The following is a 27,518-nucleotide window of genomic DNA, read 5'->3' on the forward strand; positions in this document are numbered from 1 at the left end:
AGTTCTTTAACGTGCACCCAAATCTGAGCACAGCATTTCCGCCTCCATCGAAAATGCAACCGCCGCAGCCGGGATTCGATCCCGCGACCTGCGGGTCAGCAGCCGAGTACCTTAGCAACTAGACCACCGCAGCGGGGCTTTGAGCAGAATTGCTATGCCAGAAAAATAAATTTCCGGCTAAGCACCTGGATAGCGCTGTGAGGTTTCACGACACCACGATTCCGTCGAAAGATGTCACGTGATGAAATAATGACTAACCGTGGCACTGCATTGCCGCAGATGAACTTAAGCGTCTGAATTAGTATGATGACGTAATAAACTGGAGGGTCGCATTTATAGCCAGTCGATCGTTGCGTTTGATGCGTTCCTCTCGCATGTCGGGAAGTAAGCTTAGGTGCCGTCGCACTACCCCATGAAGCTCGACATTCGCCTCCGTTTCGCCCTATAGCTGGCGTGCCATTGTCGGCGTCGTCATTTTCCGCCAAGTCACCTTCCGCGCTGACGCCATTGCAAGCTAATCAGAAAGGTCGCGCCAATCCTGTGCACTGGTCAGAGCTGAACAAAACCGATTAATTCTACGTGGCGGTACTTTGCCATGTCCAAACTAGCACGTGTGGTTCGCCCTTGACCCATCCCCACGTGTAATCCTGTCTGAGGTATCTGTGAGAGTGAACTTATATGTTGATTAATGAGTCGGCCGAGACCCACCGACTGATGATAGCACACCGCATGTCCTGAGCAGAGTTGCAGATGACGCGTTACAAGTAATCGATTACTTATAATAGAATATATTTTCTTTGATTTGTAACATGGTTGATTACTTTTTCGTAACTGCAACGTTCTAGGTAAATAAATTACATTTTCTTGTAATTAAGTCTTGGTAATCTTTTATGACTCATTTATTATTTTTCTTACAAAATCAAGTTGTAACTAGTCATCTGCAGCAGTTGTTGTTCACTAAAATATGCGATCACATTGTAAGAAAAATGGGCCCTATAGAGTCCACCGTCTCAATGGACTTAAACTCTATTTTTTTTTCACCTTTTTCTTGTCGCTCCCCGCAACGCCTTACACGAGCGCCGTCAAAAGCGAAGCGCAACACTTGATAAGAGACTCGGACACTATAGCATCGAAGCACTGCGCTGCTACGAGCTGCGGCGCAAGGTGCTCCTACGCCACAACACCGCCCTTTTCTCTAGCGCATGCATTGAAACGTGTGTTCACTGCAGCAGCTGCGCATGCATTGACAGAGTGTTCAGTGTAGCAGCTGGCCTCTTAAAGACGTGCAAGAATCAGCGACAACAATAAAAAAACAACCCCAACTGAAAGAGAACAACACGTAACGCTACGTCACAGAATTAACAGACAGTGATGCCAAAGAAAGTGTGAAGGTATTAATAGTAAGTGTAATATAAATGTGAGAAATGAATAGGTAAAATATTTTGTTCACATTTTTTTCTCCACATTGACATTACAATTACTTGTAATATTATCATCTATACTTTCCATGGCATCATTGTTCGTTAGTTCTCATTATTATTGTGTCTAACAAAGAAAACAAGGCCCTAAATTTACAATTTTTCTTTTTTATCAGTGAAGACACAGTAAGCCTGAAACATTCGCACGTGCCTCCTGCCTTCTCTCTGCCACAGTGCTATAGCCACACTAGTTCGTCGTTGTAGTTTGAGTTAACTTCTGTTATGTAACGGCGATACAATTATGAAAGAAAGTAACTCAGAAGTAATCGATTACGTCTCTGCAATCGATCAATCGATTTTCTTAGGTGAAACGATTCCGGAGCCCTCCACCACGGCGTCTGTCATAATCATAACGTGGTTTTCCTAGGCTGTACTTAACCACTCTGATCAATTGCGTTTTAAAGGATGTAACTGTAATCGGTTACTTATTTGCTGTAACTTGTGCAAGTCTGGTCCTGAGCCGTGTTTTTGTTTTCCTCCGCGTGCAGGAATGGATGACCACCACCCAGGAGGGGGAGGCGGCGGCAGCCTACCGATGAGCCCTTCCTGGCGCAGCGCTCACTTCCCGCCCCATTCGCAGATGGGCTGGCCGCTGTCCATGACGCTCGCCGACCTGCACGACGACACCCTCCTGCCCACGGGGCTCGGTCAGTACGCGCCGTTTACTATATACTCGCACGTTATGTCTCGTATGCCCTATATATATCAATTGAGACGAGACACGAAAGGTATTAAATAAGTAAATTGCAGCAGATCGAACGCGTCTTGTTAACCTCTGCACGCACTGAGTATCCTTCGTGGATCCGCCTTTCGCACAGCGTTCAGGATGAGCATGAGACCTCGCTGTTTGCTTGGCCATTTTCCTCTATCTTTCTGCAATGGGATATGACGTTCAGATGAGCACTTCAATTGCTTACCGAACTCGCGTAAGAGGTGCTCCTTGCTAGGAGATGGCATAAGTGTAGACCGACAGGAAGTGACGCACTTACCGGAAGTGATCACTAGAATTGAGTGCCCGGAAGTGGATGTTGGAAATGATTAGGCGTAGTGCAAGTTTAGGCCGGTTCCTTACAGCTCTTTATTCTCAATGAGCCATCACAGTTTCTTTAGCAGGCGAAAAAAAAAAATGTTAACGCCAAAAAATTATCATTTTTTATTCCGTGCTAAAATTTTCCCTCTTGAATTTCACTGCGATATTGTAGTTTTCAGTCTTTCCCCGAGCTTCTGCCACACTGCACGAATAATATTCCCACGAAACTTTCAAGTCTTTGACACCCTTAGAATGTAACGTCTACACTTTTTTTCCAATGAATAATCATGTAGGGCTTATCATACGCTGTCGAAAATCTGTGACAAGACCCATGGCGTGTTCATGAGAGATCCTCATGGCGCATGTCTCGCCACCTGTATTTTCTTAGTGCGCATTTACTCATAACTTACACAGAATGCCTTCTCGAGGCAAAAGTGTTGTGAAAGGGTAACCGCCCGCCGTGGTGGTCTAGTGGCTAAGCTACTCGGCTACTGACCCGCAGGTCGCGGGTTTGAATCCCGGCTGCGGCGGCTGCATTTCCGATGGAGGCGGAAATGTTGTAGGTCCGTGTGCTCAGATTTGGGTGCACGTTAAAGAACCCCAGGTGGTCGAAATTTCCGGAGCCCTCCACTACGGCGTCTCTCATAATCATATGGTGGTTTTGGGACGTTAAACCCCACAAATCAATCAATCAAATCAAGGGTAACCTACAAGAACGATGTAAATTATGTTTTCCCTATAGCGTCTATTTAAGGTTCGTCTGAGAAAGATAATTGACAACCACCCGCTTGCAGCACGAATTCGCAACTAAATTCGTACGCATCTCTTAAAGGACAGTTTTGAATTGAAAATTTTTGGCCTACTGTCTATGCCTCGTACTACTACTATAGATGTCTTTAAGGAGCCATGGACAGTTACTAGAGTTTTACTGTACGTGGTTTTCCCTGGACCCCTTCTCCTCCTAGAGTTAAAGGGCATGACTCCCCCTATATATGGCGTTCCTATGAAAGACATAAGGGGGTGCCATATACTGTAACTCTAGAGGGACCTATAGAGTAACTGGGCATGCTACCTAAAGTAGCATATATACTGTAGGGCATCTCGATGCACATCCTGCCCCGCCGCTCCGTGCAGGGTGGCGGGATGCATTGTTGGTACGCCCACCGTGGAAGTGCCCTCACCTTCGCCCACGCGCATGCCAAAACAAGCTCGCAAAGCGGTTGGGTCTCAGCGCTCGGAAAAAAAAGATGCCTGGATGCTGCATTCGCCAGTGCACGAGAGCTTTTTACAACCGCGTGCTAGCTATGTGCCGCCGAAAAGTGGTTACTGACATGGCGCGGATAATAATAATAATAATAATAATAATAATAATAATAATAATAATAATAATAATAATAATAATAATTTTTAGATGTCGCCACCCTGCACAGAGCGGTGGACTAGGAAGAGCATCGAAGAACCTAAATATACATGTGACTCGATCTTTCCTCAATCTTGCATGATTGGATTCAGCAAAAGTCATTAGTACTGTTCAATGTCGGTGCTCTTTGAACTGTCGACTATTTCGCCCTCGCGCTGCCAATTTCTAGCCCCCCAGCTTGCTCAGATAGTGATCGACAGCCCGTAAAGGCGTTAGCACCGGGTTTGATCCCCGGGCCCGGACGAACTTTTATTTTGCAACTAGAAGGTTTTCTTTCTGAAAAGTCCGCATGAATTTCCTCGTGGATTCGTGTCATAACGTAACGGTGGTTGTCAGCTTTTTTTTCTAAACACTACCGCCACCTTGCGGGATTCCGCAGAACTTGTTTGCAATAGCCATGGCCTCCGAGATGGCGAGCGCGTGGCGTAAAACCCGCTGCGCGCTCGCAATCTCGGAGGCCATGCAATAGCGCACCTATACGTTCGGCGTTCACTTGATAGCTAGAGCACGCCATGAGGATCCGGCAACACGCTTATTGATGAGGGAATACCTTGCATTATACGATGCAAGAGAACTTCGACCAGCCGACAAAAAAAAAAAAAAGAAAGTGACCGTGAAATCCAGCTTTCCAGCGTATACGCGTGAAGGTGGAGGAAAGTGAAAAGTCCGTAACAGCGGCTATTCAGTGAGCGACTGATTAAGTAGTTGCATTCGATTCTGAGGTAGAATTTCAAGCGAGAACATATACACATGTGGGCAGTTCGAACAGGTAAAAGATAGCCGAAGTGAAACGTGATCTTTTGTTTTTGTTTTTCCCCTGTTCGCATAACGTAGTCATGGCTACCGCTTCGAACATTGCATGTGTGATCCAAAGTCTTCCGTAACCGCATAATTACGAACTCGAGATGCTGCTCTAGTGTTACAGCTTGCGCGAGCTGTACTGCTTTGCAGTTTTCGTGTTCGCGTTCAATCTGTCAGCGACTGTATATCTTTGCTTCAATTCTAAGGCCACACACGCCCGTGGCTTGATCTTATGGGGGAAAAGTCTGAGAAATTTTACGATTAATCGTCGCTTTTCCCGCTGTGCTGTAGCGCTTTATTTCTTGCCTGATCGAAGCTCCGCCGAGCGAATTTCGTAACACGTGTACTGTTGCAGCTGCTGTTAGATTTACGACGCCTTTTCTTTTTTCCTCTCCTTTCGTGTCTCATTGCAAGGGCATCTGTCTCAAGCTGCGTAATCGCGCTGTACTATATGCCTGCTGCCGCAATGCCGCCGCCTTGCGCGCTGTCATACATCAAGCACGTATACTAACTACAGAGCGGCCCGTTTTTAAAGGGAAGACCACGTTAGTATTCCGCCGTCGATTTCAGCCGAGCCATGTAGAGGGAGGGCTCGTAATATTTTTTTTGCGTGTGGGTACATCCGTGTGTATACCTGACCGATCATTATTCCGGCCATTTCATAGGATGACACAAATTGAAGGAATGCGCCTCTGTGTATTGTTTTTTACAGCTGTTGCCACGACAAGTTGTGTGCGTTTAAACATTTTTGTTTCTCGTCAAAGCTCGCTGCAAGACCCCATGATTGATGCATGGATATTATGCGGGGGTTTTCGTTGCCTAATCAGGGGTAATTTGTCTCAAGTGGTAGCACTGTAGTGACCTAAATGTGTGTGTGTGTGTGTGTGGGGGGGGGGGGGGGGGGCTAGAGCTTAACAATACAGAGGGAGCTGTTATTCCAGCAACGAAATTGACGTACTCTAAACCGACGCTACTGTAATATTTTACACTAGTGTAATTTAGAACATGTTGCCTTATTCAGAGGACAGAGTGAGCAAAAATAATGACAAAAACATTTCTGTGTTATTTGAAATACGCAGCCTTTTCTGAACCAGAATCAGTCGTTTGTTTGTCTTAGTACGGCGTTCTTTCTCTAAATATGACATACTTCAAAACTTGTCCGATGGCTTGGCGGGCCCCTATTCTTACGTAGCAAGGGATTCCTTGTAGTTCAATCATCATACTCATATGGAGAAGTTACAGTTTGCAATTTGGCGCGCATTTTGCACATTCAGATAAGAATGTGCCCAGAACTGCGAAAACGGAAGAAAGCAGATGCATCAAGCTTTCTGCCGGGAAATCTATAACTGGTCGGGAAGGTCTTAGTGGTGTCATCATTGGCAAGCACCAAAAGTATTATCGTTCGGACATTTAAAGAAATAGAGCCAGCTTGGAGGACATGCGAAAGGCTGTCCGGTAAATATATTCTTACATGGCGTCAAAGGATGCCAATCAATCTCACGGTCAAGTATACCAATCAATCTCACGGCCTTTGCTCGAAGGATGCCGGAATTTGATGAAAAAAAAAAAAAAAGCCAAGTTGAGCGGTGGACCATTTATTCATAAAAAACACTTTTCAGCATGTCTTATTGAGAATGTCAAGTCAAACTATCTGGAGCTGGCTCATCCAGAACTATTTTCTAAATGACTCCACGGGAAAACTCAAAACCATAACGAGTTGTTAGATTGTCGTGTTGCAGCACGCTCCGAAAAAGTTTTCTGTGGGTACCAAACACTGTAGATGTGCACTCTTGATGCTGTGTTCACTTTTAACGATGGCAGTATAGTCCGTGTGAATGTTCTGAACTCTTTTAGAATTTTGCCAGGGCACTGCACAGGCCTACGCACCCTTCAACTGCGTCGATAGTGCTGTGCTGACACGGCTGCGTAGCAGGCGACAAATGAGGCTCGCTAGGCTAGTCGTTTCAACGCAAAAAGCAAATATATATATATATATATATATATATATATATATATATATATATATATATATATATATATATATATATTGTTCATGAGTATCTAGCAGTTGCCTATAGAACGGGTCCCTAAATTTGCGTTTATCCCGTCGCACTTCTGAAATAATGCAGATTTTCAACTTTAAATGCGATTATCGAAAAACATGCTTTTTTTCGTACCTATGTTCCTTTTTCTCAGCTACCACAGTAACTAGAGTCACAGATTCAGGCCAGTATTCAGATAACGTAATAGGGAATACGCTGAAGCAGAGTTACTGTCGTGTGAGATAGTGCTATTTTGCAACACGACATCGAAAAGCTCTTATCGAGTGATAATTAAGTACCTGAAGTTAAAATTTACGAAAAAATCAGCATTACAATTTTCAGTGCCAAAGAAGAGGAATGGCTCTTGATAACAATGATGGTAAAATAATTACTGTAGATATTGTGGTTATAGAGAAAAAAGTACATAAACTTCGCCTAAAATGCATGGCGAGTATGGGGCTTATACCTGTTCCTTTGAAGCTGTTTGTGTGAGAACGCTCGTGGAACACGCGCGTATGAAATTGTGTTTCCACGTAGCACCACAGCATGTCGCCACCTGACTTTAAGCTATATGACGTTCAACGTACCACTTTTACGCAGAGATTGCCGATGATAGCCCACTCTGCTAGCGCTTTCGATCAGGCGCAATCTCGGATCGGAAAACGCCCCATATCTATCTGTGCACCCTTGATCACTTCAGAGCTCTGCTCTTCTGTTGTATCTTCGTAGACAGCGGTCACATTGACTGCACTGTGACGCAGACGGGACTAGACAGGCCGCCTGTTGGAGTTCGCCTTATTCCATTTTTCGAAATCCCCCCTCCCCTCAAAAAAAAAAAAAAAAAAAAAAAGAAGAAAGGCTACCAGTATGAGCGAATGACAGAAAAAAAAAAACAAGAAAATCGTCTCTTGATCGTGAGGTATATAGGTTATTCGACGTACCGCTTTATTCAACTATTTGCGTTTCTCTCTCTCTTTCTATCTTTCTTTCTTTCTTTCTTTCTTTCTTTCTTTCTTTCTTTCTTTCGTTCTTTCTATATTTCTTTTTTTTTCTTTTTTTCTTTCTTACTTTCTTTTAGATATTGGTATTCTCATGGACCATCTTGTAAAGATTAAATGTCTTCTCTTTCCTACTATTTGTTTGCTTTAAAATTATCTTAAATTTACAGTTGACCTCATTTCGCCAATACTGTTCGAATAATTTTTCGTTGTGTAGTTTGCATCGGCACTGTCAATGCATGTAATGGCCGCCGCGACCTCGTCTGGGTAGTTCCTGCGAGTGCGCTTGGTGTCAACGACTGGGAAAATTGCGCCGATAAAATCCTTTCCTCCGTCCTCGACTGATTTCTGCCACAGCTGCGCCTGCATGCCCCCAGGAGTATATATATATATATATTATATATATATATATATATATATATATATATATATATATATATATATATATATATATATATATATATATATATATATATATATATATATTATACGTTGTGGATCCTGTGGTTGCTTACGCGAAAGCGCCGTGCAGCGGTCCCCGTTATAATTACAGCGCGACGCCCCATTCGTGGTTCGTTTTTTCAAGGACGCACTGCTGGTGGTATACGAAGGCGTCGCCTCTCGGTGAACGGGGGCGGTGAAGTTAGTGTGTATGTAGTATAGGGACGTAGAACGACGTGCACGCTGGCCGCGAATGGAAAATTTCACGCGCAATGGGGCCCGGCTATTCGGGACTGCTATTCTGCCGCACGCAGTGGGTACGTCTTGAAGGCGTGCGTGCACACGAAAGTGGAGGCGGGACGGGTGGAGCCTAATTGTGATAACAAACACGTGGAGGGGGGTTCAATTAAAAAAAATGGCAGCATATCCACGGAGTGAATGATGGAGAGTGGGGCGAAGAATTCGTCCGTCCATTCGTTCTTGCTTCCGTCCGTCCATGCGTCCGTCTGTGTGACTGTCCATGCGTCCATCAGCCCGTCCGTGCGTGCGTCTGTTCGTGCGTCCGTCTTTGCGTTCGTCCATGCAGCCGCCCCTGCGTCCGTTCATGCGTCCATCCATACATCTGTCTATGTATCCGTTCGTCCATCTATTCAACACTCCAAGTACCACCATCTCGCATCTTTTCATCATATATTCCCCATATAGAAGCACCGCCATCCAGTGGACATTCCAAGGACTAAACGAGAGCTGGCACACGCACACTTTCTTACGGCTTGCGCTTCGGGTCCACTTCCCACCTTTAATCACCTCGAGTTCATGGTATATATTAGTTCACTGTATTCATGGCACTGTGGCCGAACGCTCGCTAAACCTTTCGAAAACCAAGGAGGTTACGCCCAGCGAGTATGACGTAGCAAACTTTTTCAGTCAGATAGTGCTCAATGTACATGCCAATGGCTCCTTATGGGAAATGAGAGGCGGAGAATTCGGCTTTTACTTTCTTACGGCTTGCGCTTCGTATCTACTTCCCATTTTTAACCACCTCGAGTTCAATCATGGTATATACAAGTTCATTGTATTCATGGCACTGCGGCTCAACGCTCGCTAAACCTTTCTAAAGCTAAGGAGGTTACACCCAGCGAGTATAACGTAGGAACCCTTTCTTGTCAGATAGTGCTCAATGTACATGCCAATGGCTGCTAATGGTGATCGCAGCCTGCGCGTTAACTAAAAGCCGAATGCTCCTGTCTCTCATTATTAGCAGCCATTGACATGTACATTGAGCACTATTTTTTATTGTTCGACAACGCACAGAAGAAGTCTCTCACCGGCACCACCTTGGAGGTCAAAATGTTATTCTTGTTACATACTACGGGGGACGAACGGGTGCCGCTATAAGGAGCTTCGCCCCTAAAACGTGCGGGTACTGAGCCAAGTGGCCCCAAGCCACAACATGCATCATGAACAGGAATTTGATGGAGATGGTCCCGAGCAAAATGTTCTCGACTGTCACACATAAATATGTACAATAGGTACTGTGAATAGAGAATTATGCAATTATGCGTACGTAGTGTGCGTAACTGTGTTGCGTGAGTAATTATATATATATATATATATATATATATATATATATATATATATATATATATATATATATATATATATATATATATATATATATATATATATATATATATGTATAATACGTCAGCAAAAAAATCACGCGGACCCCTAAAGAATAGAGAATAAAAACTGTCTATGGTCTTGCAGCACGATCTTCTTTCACTATCGTTTCGTCTGGTGGACCAAACTTTGTCAAAAGGAATTTAAGCTTTATATACTTGGACAAAGTATAATGTAGAACCAACAAAAGTATATATATATATATATATATATATATATATATATATATATATATATATACAGCGCGTGTCTTGCCTTCTCCCTATGGATCGAGACGGTCTCTGCCGTCTTAGGGAGAGCGCACGCCACCAAAGCAGCCGCCTTGTAGTGCTGGATGTACTCGGTTCGATTGCCGCTGCCACCGTATATACACGTAGCCGTGTTTTTTTGATGGCGAGAGTATTTGAACCCCGACCTACGCTCGTCAGTGTGGATACGCTGCTCGATAAGGTGGCCTCACGATCGCGCTTTTCTTCTATTTTCGCCCTACCCTCTCCTACTACGATGCTGTGCCGTGCTCACTGGAGAAATGACCCTCTTTTCCTACAGGGAACAACTGCCTTTTTTTATGTGTCTCTATTGTACGCTATAATATACACTGTATAGCATCGCCACCACTATCGGTATTCTGCTGCTGTCATCGCTAAGCCACTTGCGCAAGCGCAGTACGATGCCGCGCTCTTCGACACTGGAAAATCTAGTGTTATCTAGGAGGTTAGTGCTGCCACCTGTAGACAGTTCTCGTTAACTGCAACTCATCGTCTGTGTATACTACCTGCGTTGGAAAGCGGCTGCAGGGTTATGAATATATGAGCTCGATAAAGTTTTCGTTTATGACGTACCAACCGATAAAAGCGGAAACCAGGGGTGGAAGTGCTGCGCCCATTGCGCCATCCTGACCTGTTGCGCCAAGCTGCGCCTAAACGGCAATTTGCGTCTGCAACGCCACATTTAGACGAGTTTTATCATCGACAGAGCAACTCATGTGACACAAAGGACGCAACCGTGTTCATATAAAATTGGTCCGGTCCCGTCGTATTTCGGTTCGCGCATGAATCTTGCTCCACGTGAACAGAATGCGTGAATCTTGTTAAGCTGGCGTTTGTATTCATACCTTATTATGGACTACATACGTGTTTTAACAGCAAAGCTGTTATTCAAACTATGACGGCAGTGGTGTTGCGTCCTGCCGCGGTGGTCTAGTGGCTAGGTACTTAGCTGCTGACCAGCAGGTCGCGGGATCGAATCCTGGCTTCTGCGGCTGCATTTCCGATGAAGGCGGAAATGTAGGCACGTGTGTTCAGATTTGGGTGCACGTTAAAGAACCCCAGGTGGTCGAAATTTCTGGAGTCCTCCACTACCGCGTCTCTCATGATCATATGGTGGTTTTGGAATGTTAAACCGTGCAAATCAATCAATCAATCAATCAATCATTCAGTGTTGTAAAAAAAAAAAACAAACGCGCCGCACCGTTGTCGAGCTACCGCCGTCGCACACGCTCTGCGATGGAGAGCGTCGAACCATATCAACTGAAAAATATACCCCAGATCTGCTCCAAAACTCCCTTTTTACTGCTCCAAAGCTGCACCAAAATCGCATTACTCCTGCTCTCAAAAGCTGCACCAATAGAATTAAGCCCGCTTCCACCCTGTGAAAAAGGGATTCGACAGATAGGTGCGCTATATATATACACCATACGGGAGTAGAAAGAAAGATGCTCCCGTGAGGGAATTATTACTGCGTGCGCGTAATTAAAGAAAAAATTGTCCGACACGGGCGCAGAGCAAGAAAGGCGTGAGCGAGCTACTGCATGCGTGTGGCGAGTTTGCACTGCCCACAATCCAAGATGGCTGCGGGAGGAGGGTCAACTCGCATACGAAAAGATAGGACGTGTGGATGTACGCCTCAAGCCGCTTTCGCCGAATCAACTCTTAATCGTCGAATAATTGTATATCGGACCAAAGTACTTTCCCCAACGATGCGGACTGCTAATTGTTCGCTACCGCACTTCTTGCCAAAGTGTGAAAGGTGGTGCTGTCAGCTGAATTAACGGATACTACAGCACCCCATTTGTATTTTCCTGCAGGCTGATTCTCCACCGATGCCTTGACCTGCGGCTGCGACTTGGATTCCTGTGGTTTCGTTAAGGCATGACCTAATTAAGCGAACTTATTTATTAAGCCCGCGAGACAAGTCTGATTTCTACCTGGCGTTTCACATCAGAACTACGGGGTCACTTGGGGATAGCAACGCAATCAAACAACTTCCCTTCTGCTTCGCCACACACGCAACTCGCCGCAGATGTAGCGTATACATAGGCCTCGTTGCTCGTACAGTTAGTCTGCGTACGCGCCGAGCGGCAACGACGACGTTTAATTACCGTCTGCAGCCAGGGAGTGTCTCTCACTGGGCCGCCGTTAATCGTTCGCCCGAAATCAAACGAGAAGGAGTAAAAACAAAAAGTCTCAGTGTGCGGAGAGGGGCATGATTGAGCGAGAGCGGTGGTTGTCGCCCTGTTACGGTCCCTCGCCGCGCCGTTCAGGGCGAAGAAAAACATGTGGGTGCCCTTGGTTCAGGTCAGTCACTGCCGTTACGCGGCGAGGCGCGTACTTTAGCGGCGACGAGGACGTGTAGCGGGTTGTCGAGCTCGTCTGTCTCCCTCTCTCGACATTTATTTGTTTTCTCTTGTTCGCTTTCGCCATGTTCTTCAACCCTTCCATCCCTCATCTCTATTGGCTGTTGCCGTCGTCAAGGCCTGGTCTCGTCTGGGCGCTGCCTTGCCTTGTTCGCCCAGCATGGGTGAGACTGGCCGGATGCGTGCATCTACGCCACAGCCATCCGCTAACTCCGTGTCTGTGTGCTTGTAGCGGCTTGTCCGAGGATGTTGTCGCTAGGCCCTCTAGTCTATGTGATGTGGGCACGTGCGAGCCTCTCGTACTAAGCAGCGGGGTCCCACTCCCCCGCCGGACACAGTCATGCGTCCAGAGACTGTGACAACGTCCTCCGAGGAACGCGACCTCACTGGAGCCGCCGTCCGGGACGTTTCGGATCTTGTGTTTTCTTTCTCTTTAGTTTCCGTCAATTGAGGAAAACCTCGCTCGCACATCGCCAGAATACGAAATATGCGCTTTTTTTTTTCTCTAACACTCTATTAAATATCTTTCCAACAGCGTTACGGCTTTACGTCGGGTGGGATCCTCGACGCCTGTGAACACGCGCTGATAATCGGGTATAATCATCTTGAGTCTCCTTATCGCGATATATATATTTCCAAAAACCGTAACGTCTAACCTACTAGGTATACTACGCATGCCGCCCTTGCGCCAGTGTGGCAGAAAGGAAAAAAAAAAAAAAAAAGGCGTACTGGTGGGCTTGGTGGTATCGTTGTTTGTTCGCGCGATTAGCAAACTCTCGCTGCTCGGTGCAGTCGCACTCGGGACGTCGTCTTTAATATTATTTTTTCTATGAACAGTTTTTTTTTCTTTTTTTACATTCTTGCTTCTTCCCTCGCACGAACTCTTGGGGTTTTCCCAAATACCATTGCGTCCTGTTTGTTCCCTTCAGTTTTCCTCTTTTCGCAGTAATTCCGCGACTACCCTGGACTGGTCTGCGTTAAGTGCAAGGACGTTTGCTGGAAATTAAAGCGGGGCTTTTAGAGGGAACGTCTCATTTCGAAGGTGAACAAAATTTATCCGTCTGCAGTCGTACCTTTTTTTGTTGTTATTCTTTTTCCCCATTGGCTGTCCCTCGTCGCGTTCTACCATCAAAGCTTAGAGTGCCTTGCTTCTGCACGAGAAATATTCCGTTTTTTTTTAATTTCTTGCTGTGTACGTCTTTAAGCTTTCAGAGTTTGTTTTAAACAGTTCCCATTTATCTCTCTCCATTTGCCGATGGTTCTCATGCGCTCAATGCGTAAACGGCAAGTTCGCACCTGTGGTTTTGTCATTGGCTAGTCGTGGTGCGATGATCAGTAGGTCGAGAGATGGCATTTCAGTTTTGGTGGTGTTAAGAAGTGGTTGTAGTATAGGAAATGTAGAGTTGTTTACAGCAAGATGGACATTTGTAGTGATGAGTTGTGATAAAACGTGGGAGGTCGGAGCCGACGTTATGATTCGGGGGTCTAAAGTTTCTGTTTGGTGGGTTGCTGGTGAAAACGAGTCACCGTGTCAAAGCTTCCATCAGCTGAAGAGACTTTCGATATTTTGGAAATAGCCCTCCATTGCACGTAATAAATCACTTCGGCTGCTCATATATCGGTTTACTACGTGCCTGACGGATTGTCAAGCTGGACCATCTTTGCGAAACGGCGGCACGCGAAAATAAATCTGGCATTGTCGGGGTCAAAACTTTGAAGTTCGCTTTTGCGATGTTCATTCGGAATTTTATTGCGTGTCTGGAAAAAGCAAAACGCAGTCGGTACGTATTGAGAGAGAGAGAGAGAGAGAGAGAGAGAGAGAGAGAGAAAGAGGCAGCACTGTATTTACCAAGTAATGCCATGTGTGTGTCCCTTTGATTGCTAATGTGAGAAAGGACAGTCTTGTATCTTTGAGTCATTGTTGATGGAATATAGCCACTCTATGTCGGATGGCACCTAGATGAAGTATAAGCAAAGTCTTTATCCATAGCGTGTCGCGGCCACTGCAGCCGTGCACTGCACACCTGTGCATTTTGTAATGTATGCGGTAACTTCCCAGAACTCGGATGCGGGGCCGCCCACGGCACTTGGCAGTGGCCCAGAGCACTGTCTCTTACACCGTAGTCCAGAACAACGAAGGAGAGGCCGGTTTGCTTCTCGCCGACGTGGCCGAGACTCAAACGAACCGGACGTCCGGTTGGCGGCATGCAAGGCACTGCTGCCGCGCTTCGCTCAAGGGATTATATTCGAGAGGGCAGCCCAGCTTGTCTCTCGCAGCGCCGCAGGAGTACGTATAAACACCGCGAGGACGCGCCGAAGGTGAACGGACCCGTATTTCACGCGCCGTGCGCGGCGGTCGCTTTTGCGGCGACTACGTCTTTGTGAGCGAGATAACGCGCGGGCACGCCGTCTGCGTGTGGATCGCCGCACGGGCGATCTCGGGCACTTCTCGCACACAGTGAGTGCCAATAATGAAGTCCGTCATTTTACGTCCCAAAACCACGATATCACTATGTGAGAGATGCTGTAATGGATGACTCTGGAAATTTGGACCGTCTGCTGTTCTTTAACGTGCACTCACATCACACAGTATGTGGGCCTTCGTGCTTGTAAAACTCATTTGCAAGTAGAGCGCGTTTCTCGTCACTCCTGTGTTCCCCATAATGATAGCAATAATTGTCGGGGTTCTTCGTCCCGGAACCACGATATGATTGCGAAGGTCGTCGAAGGGGAGAGATCCGGGAATTTCAACCGCCTGGGGTTCTTTGATGTGTTTACCTACATTTACGTACAAGGGTCTTTAGCATTTCGCCTCCATCGAAATGCGGCCGCTGTGATCTAAATTCGATCCCGCGACCTGCGGGTCACTACTTCGACCCTTTCGTTGGTGTATAGTTTTTCAACGACAAGTTTCTCCCCCTGGATCCTAGAAGTACCATCCTGAGATCCATACGAACATGCTCCGCTCAGTAACTCCTTATTAGAATAACCACTCTATATATTCCACGAGAATTTGCACATACGTGCCAGTCCACTCATTCCGTCGAACATTGATGTTAACCGTTCAGGTCTGTGATTTGGCGTCGCTGGCCTTGGGATGACTATTGTTTGTCGTCTTTATTTACTGGTGTCATCAGAACATCATCAGGACGTCTACAGGGGAAAATGCAGCCACGGCGCTTACCACGTTACGACCGCATCTGTTATCTTTGATGAAGACGTAGTGAAATCCTATACGTGAAAATTTTGCGGCAGTAAAGTGATTGTGCGCAGGTTTTGCTTACTAATCATGGATGAGCGCTAGGTGACGGCACCACGCATCGTCAGGGGTGCTTCTGGCAACCGCCACCATGCGCTGAGGGGTCGACAACGATCTTCCGAGATCTTCGTGAGAATAAAATAATAAATATTGATATAAATAATTTTACCGGTGCTGATGGCAGATATTTTACTAGCAGTTTGGCCTCTTTCAAACTACGATTTTTTTCCTCGATAACGTTTGGGTGGACTTAAAAAAAAAATGGGCACGTTTGACCGCGAAAAAAATAGAAACGCTAGTGGAACTCGCACTCTACATCCATTGGTCGTTGCCAAGTGAATACACCTATATTGGTAATGGGATTTCGTCTGTGACCGTTGGTGCGCTCGCCGGATGCATTCGAAGTAACCTTTCCATCTGTAGCTCGCCGTATTCGTACCGCAATGTTCAAGGAAACGACACGAAACAGCAGTGCACGCGAGGCGTGTTGCTCGTGTGCAACAACACTCCAGAAAGCAGGTGTGCTGTTCTCGGCTCGTTTCGATAAAAAAAAAATATAATCGAAAAGGAGGAAAAGACAAGGTCGAGCATTGTACACAGAAGTATACAATGTATTTTTCCTGCCTGTCCGCCGCTGTCTGGAACATTGTTTTTCGAGGGCCGCCGATATTGAATCTTTCGACGACGATGAAACCTAAACTGGCCCGACTATTTTACAGATGGGGATTCAGTGCGGTCATGTTGGGCTGTCAAGCTTCGTATTTTGCATGTTTTAACATCTAAAGGAACTGTGTTGCGGTAGATGCGTATACGCATGTAAGCCGTTGTGTTGGTGCATATACGATGTCTCATGGCCTTAATAAGTCACCTCGCAAAATACAAAAGCAAGAAAACATCGACTTAAGAGCCCAAAATGGCGGTAAAGGGATGCCTTAGGTGAAAGTATTCCTGAACCAAACGGGTGCCATACTTTCGTAGTATAGTCTGATCAACGCCCCCTTTATTTCATTCAATGCCAGTGCGGTACACGCGCGTTCTTCAACGGGAGCCATCGGTCCGCCTTAGTTCAGAAAGTGGTCGTGACGCGATGCCACATGAGTGGTATAGGGCTGCTTGCTTCACACGTGCTTCCGAGCGCCTTCTCACGGAGACGCGATGATGTGTGTCCCTATACAATATCGTACGTGTGCCAGATATTTGTTCCTTCGTGCTCCTTCTTTGTGACTGGAAGCAATGCCGCCGCCACCTCACAGCGCTACTTATACGGCGGCTTCACCGTGACGCGTTCCCATTGGTTGCCCGCATAGCGCCACGAACGGCGACACGCTATCTCAAAACACCGTATCACTTACTGAGCCAGCGTGACCGCCAACGTTGTGATAACGAGGGGTGCAAGACGCCGCCCCACGGAACTGTACACTACTGAACAAACAATTATATTCCCGTCGTGAGGCACTCCATGAAGAGCTCTCTTTCCCACGACCGCAAAGAACAGCCGAACGCTGCGTGATGGGCTAGAGCATGAAAGGGCTAGAGGAGAGGGTGGTGAAGCAGGTAGATTGGGCGCATCTGGCTGGCATTGATAAAATAGAGGCGCTGGTCTGATTCAAAACGAGTAAACTTTTCGGTGCGGCGGAAACGTGTGTTCGTGCGTGGTGACCATGACACAATCATGTTCACTGCAGTATGGTGTCTAGTCTGATTTTCTTTTTGTCACCTTTTTTTCTTTTTGGCGCGCGTGTGTGTTTTTTTGTGCTTGCCGAGATGGCGCCGTAAATTAGTTGGAATGTGCACGCCTGTTTTCATCGGGTGAACCGCTGCGGCAGTATTTAGCGAGCAGTTATATGAACGCAGTTGTCGTGATCTTACGTCTCAAAATCGCTATGTGACAATAAGAGGCGGCATAGTGCGGGTTTCTGAAAATTTCGGCCACCTAATGTTCTTTAACGCAAGCATGCGGGCGTATACAGCGCTTCGCTGCCATCGACAATGCGGCCGCCGCAGTCGGGATTCGATCCGGCGACCTTCGGTTCAGCATTCGGCACCGTAACTACCGGATAGACCACCGCGGCGAGTGCGCCACTTACAAGGCGTCTACCGAGCGCAGGAACTTGTTTTGGGCAAGCTTGTCCACATAGTTATATAATTGACGGTCATTCCGTGTACACTGTATCTTCTTTGTTCCTCCAGCCTCCCTTTCTTCCCTGTGTGGAGTAGCGGGCCGGCCTCTCTGTCTTTCTGTAAATAAACTACCGCTCTCTTCTTTTTCTCAGTCTTAACGCGAGTCGTTCTGCCCAAGATAACCGCACGTCATAATGTATGGAATGGAGCGAATAGTCAGCGGGTGCATTATGCGGAGCGCCGTGTCTTCTTCGCCGTTGTTGCTCTTGCGCAAACTCGAAGTAGACTTGCCGAACGCATTACCTGTTTTGCTTTCGCGGTATTCAACCTACGTGCTGGAGCGCAACCAGCCGGTACTTAAAAAAAAAAGAAGAAAAAAATACCGAAAGGAAAATAAGCGGGACGCGCAGCTGCTTTTTTTTTCCCCCTCCGCGAGGAAATTAAAGCGCTGTGTGCACGATATTTGCTGTCGCTATTCCTCTTTCTCTCTCACTCCTTTCTCGGAGCTGTGCTTCTGCAAAGAAGCGCGCACCTGCTGTCTCTTAGGGGAGGGGAGAGAGAAGAGGCGTTGTTGTGCATTGTGACGCGTGTCGACCTTGCGCCGCGGCGACAATGGCCGCGCGCGCATTGCGTGAGTGACGCTGCGCGGACGGTGAACCGTCTGACGCCGTCGCGCATTTGCGCCCGCGGGATCCACGCATACCGCATCGTCCCGTGTGTCGCTCGTAGCTGGGATAACCAGTTAGCTGTATAGCTATAGAAAATTATCCCGTGGCTCTATTTGTCTTATAGTTACAGGTTTTAGTACTCTGGTCTCGAAAGCGATTGCGTATACGTAAGCACTTGTGTTCTTTGCACTTACCACGGGTGCGTATGAGAGTGCAAAGGAATGTAATTAGAGCGTGCGCAACCAAGTTCTCTTTGGTTTCGTACACTAAAATTCTCTATGAGAGAGCTTCGTTCCTTACAGCCTAAACTCTATACTGGAGAGCTTTAACACTCTGGAAAAACCAATGCGTTGAGCAATCGAGCTCTTGGATTCTTTCCTGCTTGCTGCGCTTTTTCCTGTTCACCAAGCTGGTGTACATGATGGCGCAAGAGCATTGTGCCCCGACGGCTTGGGGTCGCCACTACCAAAACTCTATATTGGAGACTTTTAGTATTGGACACTACCACTAAAACGCCGTATTAGAGAATTTTCGAGAGTCTGGATGCGTGATCGAAACACCCTCACTATTACCAACCTGTTCTCTATCATTGCGCTAAGTAGGCCCGACCTCAAGAGACAGTGGGATTGGGCGTGGTGGTAAAACATCATAAAGGGTGCTTGCCAGCGCAACCGACAGGGCAGGAGGGGACAGGACTTCTTCGCTCTAGCCTCATGTTGTCGTTCAGCGCTCTGTCTCGTCTCTTCTCCTGTCCCCTCCTGCCCTGTCGTTTGCGCTGGTAAGCACCCTTTATGAGGCCCGACCTGCAAAAAAGAGAGTGGTGTTAAAAACAGTGGACATAGTGCGCAGGAGAGGAGGAGAAAGACGAGGGATGCGCGTGGCACGTGCAGGTGATTCTCGGATCTACGCCGCAATAAATGGACGTCGAGACGCTCTGCTCTTCATCTCTGGGCGTATTAGTCCTTTGAAGCCGGTTTTCCACGAAAGACGTCTTCAGATTTTACAAGTGGTTCAACCGTGAGAGAAATGTGTTAGCATTACCACCAGTTGCATTGGTGGCCTAAATTTTTCGTCGTTCCTATTGTACACGCATGAACACGGTACAGGATTAACACAAACCGCTGCAGTCGTTTTCTCGATCGTGCACCTCGTAATGCTCACGCATTGAGACCTGAAGAACGTAACCGGTATATTTGACATGCCACATTATTATGCACGAGAGGTTGTGGTACACACTGGCAACTACGTGGAGCCGCGCCACCACCACCACAACAACAACAAGCGGGAAAAATGAAAACACCAAGAGTGATAATTTGAGTGCGTGCTTTGTTTGGTGTGGTCATCAGCCGTGAAGCGCCGTGCGTGCATTGTGTTCCCGCCCGAGGCACCATTGTTTTACAGTACTTTCACTTCCTGTGCGTCGAGTATTTATGTCCTCGCTTTTCATGCCGCTTGCAGAGAGGAATGCGCACAGAGAATTACACACGCGGCATTATACTGTATACGCAGAAGCGTGCTATCTTAAGCATTTGCTCATGTTTGAGTCAGTATACTTAAAGTCAACCGCAAGATTAACCGCAAAAAAAAATTGCATCACGCTTACGTTGATAACGCTTGCTGAACAAGTAACTGATGATTATGGTGTTTCCTGAAATAATAGAGGCTTCTATCTAAAGTGCTGAGACTTTTAAAGCCGGGGTAAATCTATCAGTGCATTTACACATGAACTAAAAGCGGGAGTACGGAGCACTCGTGGTTTGACACAGACCCGCCGGTTGTTTTAGTGCTTCTGGTGCTGGACAGCTGACCCCCAGGTCGCGAGATCAAATCCCGGCTGCCGCATTTTTGATGGAGGCGGAAATGCCTGGGGCCCGTGTGCTTATAGATTTAGGTGCACGATAATGAACCCCAGGTGGTCGCAATTTCCGAAGAGCGCGTCGCGGCGTCTTTCATTATCATATGGTGGTTTTGGGACGTTAAGCCCTGACAGTTGTTATTATTGTTAGTTTGATTGGCGCAGTATATGTGCTAACGTCTTGGCTGGTGGACCAAGCTTCGTGGACTTAAAGAGTAACAGTAACGAAAGTAACCGTTGGTTACTTCGGCAGCAGATGAACTGTACATATAGCCAACATACTGCGCACAGTGTGCATTATACATTTCGCCGCTGTGGTTACACCTTTACGGTACTCGGCTGCTGATCCGAAGATCGCATTTCGATGCAAGGTGAAACGGCAGAGACCTCGCGATGCCAGTGCACGTTAACACACTATAGACGGTCCAAGTTTCCGGAGCCACAGCGGGACTCATAATTGTATGCATGCAGTTGCTTTGCGTGTCCAGCCCGTGTACGTATTATTCCATGATTTAACAGCAGAACTATAGTTCATTTTAGTGTATACCACTGACAATAATGAGCTACCTAGTTCCACGTAAATTCGAGATTTATTACATTTTACTTCAATTTGCTTCTGCCTCTACACTTTATTTTTTTTTTCTTTTTTTAAACTTGGATGAACCATCTCTTCACCCCTGTACGATAAAGGCTGCTGTAAATCGTTGAGGATGGCCTTCGTTAGGCATGCTGACATTAAAGACGACAATTATGCCAGAACAGTGATTGCCGTCGGCTACGATAGCTACGTGCGCGTACGTGGAAGGAATCTTCGCTCTCGAGAGCTCATAGACGATAACAAACAAATTAAGAAAGGTTGGCGCCACGATGCTCGTCGATTACATCACTTGTTCGCGCCTTCTCTTTTGGAAGCGGTGCCTCTTCTTTCTTTCTTTCGTTCTTTCTTTCGTTCGTTCGTTCTTTCTTTCTTTCTTTCTTCCTTTCTTTCTTTCTTTCTTTCTTTTTAAATTATTTTCTTTCTTTTTTTCTTGTGCATGTAACGTCGGGTACATCGTTTACAGTTTCTATATATCTGTTTTTAATCATTATATTTTTTTCATACTCCGTGTTGGCATTAGGTGGTATTGCATGTATCCCGTATCTAAAATATATTATCTCTCTGAAAACGCCAAGGGTGGAGATTATCGTTCATGCACGTTCGTATACATGCTCAATCCCTGTCCTGCATAAGAAGGAAGGCGCGCTAGCTATGCGTGGTCTATGCCCACGTATGATAGCCTTGGTGTTTTGTGACTGTGTATGGACTGCGTGAGAATTTCACTGGCATACGTTATTGGAACTTGCGCTGACCTGCCTTTAGTATATAGGATGGCGCCTGACAAATCAGCCGGCTCATCTGTCCTTTCCCTCCCGCTCTCCCTCCTCTCTCTATTGTTCTCGCTTATTATTATCATCGTAATGATAGCGGTAGGTCGAAAAAATACGTTTGGAAGGTCTTCGCAATACATTTGGACCAGAAAATTAAAGTTACGGCAGTTAATGTAAAGTTCCCAAACAGCGGCTATGTATATCGTCCATACCATCAGTTCTTCGTCAGAACGCACGTTGATTGAAAACGAAGAACATTCATTCTGAAGGAGTGCTGCGGTTGAATTTCGTTTATGCGCATGTTGCGCTGGCCACTCCCTAGAACTGAAATTTAACATCGCGTGGATAGCGTCATTTGCTCAATGTTTAGTCCCCGTTATAGGCTAAGGTTTTCCAGTGACACGATGGTCGCGAGCGCTTCGTGTCGCTCGTTTCACGTTCCTTGCTTTGTCTTTGTTTTCACCGCGCTGTTTCCTGACTGAAAACGTGGCGGTAAGCTTTTGGCGATACGTATTTTCCTATGGCGACGCTGCTACAACGGAAGAGCTGCGAGAGACTTGTTGACCAAACTGGCGCGCAGAAAAAAAAAAGAAAAAGGAAAGGCTTTTCCGAGCTAATTTGTTTGCGTACGTTGCTCGCAGTGCGGCTCAAGGATTAAAGGTTCGCACTATTAATAGTCTCTTAGAAGCGCGCACATGTGTCAGAGAGCACGCATCGCTACACCGAAACCACCGTGGATGTTATACGGTTGGCCTGCAGATGAACAGGCACCGCAGCGCAGTGGCGGCTTATCGCGTGCGTTTTACCGCAAGTGTGAACGCGCGGGTCACTTTCGGTTAATGAGTCGCAGTGCAAACGATGCTCTTCGTTATCCGATTACATCGTTTACGTCAATTGTCCCAGCTGACTGTTAGCGTTATGAGCGGGTGTGAATATGAGCTGGAAGAGCGTCGTGCCTGAAGGAATTGTCCATAATTTGAGAAGCGATCCAAGTCACGTACACGATGCGCAGCGACTGCCTGAAACCACGAGTGCGTTGCCACCCCACTGCATTCGATCGGCATATTAGACGAGCGTACAGTGCGTGTTATGTAGCGTCAGCTTATCGTGCATGTGCGGTGCAGTGGTTATACGGGACTCTGCTGCTGGCTCGAGAGTTGCGATTTCGATCTCGCGGTGGTCACATTTCGATGCAGCCGAAATGCTGGAGGCCCGCCCGCTCTACGATATGTCAGTGCACGCGATATGTCAGTGCACGCGATATGTCAGTGTCAGAGAACACGCCTGACGGTCGAAATTTCCGGAGCCCTCCGCTGCCTGCCTCGTGGTCATTGTTCGCACGTGAAACACCAGATATCATCACCATCACTTATGACGAAGTGGTAAAGCGATTTGTGGTTTTCCAAAATCGCGGGAAATTGGACGTGGTCGTCAGCCACACGCCCTCTGCTACAGGGCTGATCTGACGTTTAGTATTTATGGCTTCTCGACGAGCCTCTCGCTTTCTCGGTCACCCCGTGCACTGGCCCGTGTTTCACAGCTTAGGCTGTATACTGCTGTTTGCCGCGGCATGCTCTTGCTGCTCACTCGAAAAAAAAAAGAGAATTTAAGAAAGAATATATGTCCACATTTGTACTATCGCCCAAACATATTGTCTTATCAGGAACATCGAGTGCCAGTATGCTTGTAATATTCATCGTGACTTTTCTACTGTAAGAGTCGAGAGAATCATTATTATCATTATTAACAAGAAGCAAAATAGAAAAGATAAGGAGGTACTGGATGAATGTTGCGTTCGCGTACATATGTAAAAAAAACATTTAATTTTCGAGTCGGTTTTCCTTGCATGTGTAAGAAAGCTTTTTACCTTGTTATTTAAGTAGTTTTATTTTTGTAACTATATGGCTGCAGGGCGGGAATCCTTGGCATTGCGAAGCCGTTGGCTTTGTTTTCTTTTGTTTTTTTACTCGTGACGCATCTCTTGCTTTCTCGTCCCTCATTAATTGCCAGTGAAAAAAAAAAAAAAACGTGCGTAAAATGTGAAAATGTGCGTGATGATAGCAGGTGCAGTTGTTTCACTGCATGAGCCTTACTTACCTTCGCTCGCGTTCAACTCTCCGATTCTCTCTCTCTATCTATCTGTCCCCTCCTCCTCGTGTGTCTCCTCTATCGGGCTACTTTCCTGCTTTCGAGATTTATTCGCCCGCAGCAGCGGCAGTTGCGATTATAGTTTATAGGCGCACACTCAGTGGCGATGCGCTTTCATTTAAATTTACACGACGTGCTTCGCGAAGCTCGCTGTAAATTAGCTTGCGCAAATGAAGGCAGCCACTCTCGCTTCTCCCACCCCGAAAAAAGTGAAAAGAAAAACACGATTCTCGCGCGCATACCGAATCGCGTCGCTGCAGCCTCGATTAGCGCCGTGTTATTGCGATGCCGTGCGCTCTGAACCCTACTCTGACGTCACGGGGCTGGACCGGCGTCGCTACGGGACAGCACAATTTTGTTCGTGGAACGGCTGCGCGATCGACTCCCTTTTTCGCTGGAATCGACACCTCGCGCCGTCTCAACCCGTTGTCTCCTTCTCTTTCCCTTTCGTCGCTTTCTCTCTCTCTCTCTCTACTTCCCTCGGCCTCGGTCAACTGGTTGCTGTTGTGTTTACGCTATCCGGCTTTTGCCCATGTGCCACTCTACCTCGTTGTAGATCTGTTCGTTGTTATTTGCTTTCTCTCTTTGCGTCGTCCCACGGGGGTAATTTCTTTCCGCTTGCCCTCAGCCGCGCCGTTGGAATACATATCCTCGCGGACAAAATGAAAAGAAGCGCCACCAAAGTTCTCTCTCTCTCTCGGTGTTGGTGGTGTCTGGAGAAGCGGGCCAACTGTGCCCGGCGCCGCTGCTGATGGGATGTTCGCGTTGAACGCGTTCCATCGAAAACAACGCGATCAGCGACAATCGAACGAAGGAGTAAACGGCGGGCACCCCTTTCCCTCCTCCGTCCCGTCAGCTTTTGTTCTTCCTTCGCTTTCTGCCATTTGTGGTACAAACACTATGGGGGATTGTAAATGCTCATGTATATCGCTGAACAACAAGGACGGATGCTAGGCGGGACTTGCTACCTATGCGCAGCGGCAACGACCATATAACTCCTAAAACGCGATTAAATTGCTTGTTGCGGATGGCTAAAGGCAGTGAAATTGCATAATTCTGGTTTATAAAAGTAGTGAAATTGCCTTGCAAAGACTTTGAAACAAAAGTTTACACTTTATGCACTAGTTCATTTGCTGCATATATACCTTGAAATCTGAGGCATCCTTGTTTCTCTTCACTTACACACGACTCTGCTTTATGTGGGCCATTCCGGGCTTTCAACTTTCCGCTCTTTTTGTGGGCGTTTCTGGGCTTGGACGCTTTTCTATAGGCCTGCATTGTTCCCACGATTCTCGTCTTTATTTTTTTTGTGCGTGTGTGTGTGGGGGAGGAGGTGGCATATATAACCCATTAGGAGCAAATTAGCAAGTGGTAAAGGTGTCAGTGACGTCGCATGCTACGCTACACATGATGTACCGTGCCTTCCCATCACTGCTGCGCTTGAGGGTTTCACATATTTCGAAACATTCGTAACATGTCTGCAAAATATTCGTAATTACGAATAGTCGTAATAGAGTTCGGCAGGACACTGTTAACGGATATGCCGACGTCTGCACCCTCCTGAAAGCTAGGTAATACAGTCAGTAGACAAGGCACTGGCAAGCTATAGCTTGCCAGTGCCTTGTCTACTGACTGTACCTCCGAAACTTACCGGCCGCGTAATTACGTGTAAACTCGTTGAACATTTAATTAGGCGATATTACGTGGTAACTAGCCCGAACTTCTGCAAAACGCATACGTTTTACCGCGCTTTGAAGACTGTGGCTCCGTCTTTTTCTTACCTTTCAAACCCCCTTTTTCCCCCTCGGTAGCCTCCCTGTTCAAAGCTTTGGCGATTACGTCGGCTTGTTTCAATTCCGCGAAGTCCTGCCCTTGGTATACGGCGATATTCGCTGATGAAGATTAAATTTGCTGCGCGTTGCCTGCACAGTGACAGTCTTTCAATGAGCTCTTGCCTGATCACAGTGATATAGATATAGCACAGACACGGAGCGTTGCGTAAAGGTTGAAGAGGCACGTCTTGTTTCTCTCCAGACATCTGGTCCGTTAAGTGTCTCCAACAAAAAGAAATACAAAGAGAGGGAGCTAAATTGCTGACTTCTGTGCTGTGCGGCAGTAGCATGCATGGCTCAGTGGACACCCGCCATTGCAAGGAGCAGTACACATCTTCACGTTGCACATCCGTTCGTCCTAGTTTGCTACAACTTTGAACGGTTTAGCCTCAAGTATACTTCGGTATAGACGCAAGCGTGTCATCAGAATACAAGACATTGCAAAACAGAACTGAAATTATCATGCGCAAGGCTACGCTATAGCTCATTGGTTGGTCTATCCTGCGTCCGTATGCACATTACCGTATATATAGAAGGAGTTCTAAATCCTGTTGAAACGGTTGTGGTGATGTACAGTTATCTCCCGTGATGTGGTGGCACTGAAGGTGAAACTGCAGATGCGCTTGACGATAACGGCCTATTAGACGGACGCCCTAAGCCCGTTTCCGAGCGTTTAACTCTCAATCGCGGTAAAATGAATCTCGAGCCGTTAGGCTATGCGTTGACGAAGGCGTGCGTAGATAAATGTGCCTCTCCGATCTGCTTTTTTTTTCTCGTATTCTTGTGTTCATACATTGTTCATATCAGGAGATGTGCGCAAGTAGTGGGTTCACAGAATCTGATCACACGCGACGAAATGACGTTAGCCATTTCGTCTAAACGTTAAGCCATATAGCTATACCGCAGAAGGCTTCGGCTTATAGGTTTCTGTAAAACCAGTGAGTGCGTGTGCGGCCTCCTGCAGTGTATACTAAGCCTCGCGAGGGAAGTCAACAGCACAGTTTTCTCACATTCCGCGCAGGGTAAACTTTCGTATGCAGCTTTAACGGAAAATGGCATATCATTTCGCATTAAGCGGGTATTTGTATCGTTCGGGCATATCAGATGGTTATTTCGCTCCCTTTTGACCCTGCATGGCGCTCGAGCGTATAATTAGCCGGAAAAGATTGCCGAGGCTATGTAGAATGGGGCTTGATCTTGTCCTAATTTCTTTTATTTGTTCTTTCCTCTCAAAAGTTTTGCGTTGCCCCGCCGCTGTGGTCTAGTGGCTGAGGTACTAGGCTGTTAACCTGCAGGTCGCGGGATCGAATCCCGACTGCGGCGGCTGCGTTTTAGATTAAGGTGAAAATGCTGTTGCCCCGTGTGCTCGGATTCGGGTGTACCTTAAATAACACTAGGTGGTCAGAATTTCCGGAGCCCTCCTTTACGGCGTCTCTCATAATCATATGGTGGGAGCCCTCCTTTACGGCGTCTCTCATAATCATATGGTGGTTTTGGGACGTAAAGATACACATAATAATCAAATGAAATCAAAAGTTCTGTGTTCTTCGGAACATTCTTGAAACAGCACTCCTCTTTTCGGTGTGTGTGATGCGCATTGAAGGGGCAAAAAAAAAAAAAGGTAGGAGTTGGAAGATAGCTGGTGCCATTTCCAACATGGCGCTTCTGGTGAAAGCACTTTCGCAATCTTGTTCACCGGTCAGCGAGAGCGCCTGCAACGCACATGCAACGCAGACAGG

General features: G+C 46.7%; 1 protein-coding gene across 4 annotated transcripts in view; it reads left to right on the forward strand.

Annotated features, from left to right (window-relative positions):
* The window catches only part of LOC119170723 (ETS variant transcription factor anterior open), a 144,554-nt gene that overhangs the window by 87,056 nt on the left and 29,980 nt on the right, over positions 1-27,518 (forward strand). For all 4 annotated transcript variants that reach the window (XM_037421965.2, XM_037421964.2, XM_075886825.1 and 1 more), the window contains exon 2: positions 1,967-2,125. In XM_037421965.2, the coding sequence (XP_037277862.1) occupies positions 1,969-2,125 (157 nt within the window). In that variant the 5' untranslated portion in view covers positions 1,967-1,968. The remainder of the gene's footprint in view (positions 1-1,966; positions 2,126-27,518) is intronic.

This window comes from Rhipicephalus microplus, chromosome 2 (assembly GCF_043290135.1).
Source record: "Rhipicephalus microplus isolate Deutch F79 chromosome 2, USDA_Rmic, whole genome shotgun sequence".
NCBI classification, from domain to species: Eukaryota; Metazoa; Arthropoda; class Arachnida; order Ixodida; family Ixodidae; genus Rhipicephalus; species Rhipicephalus microplus.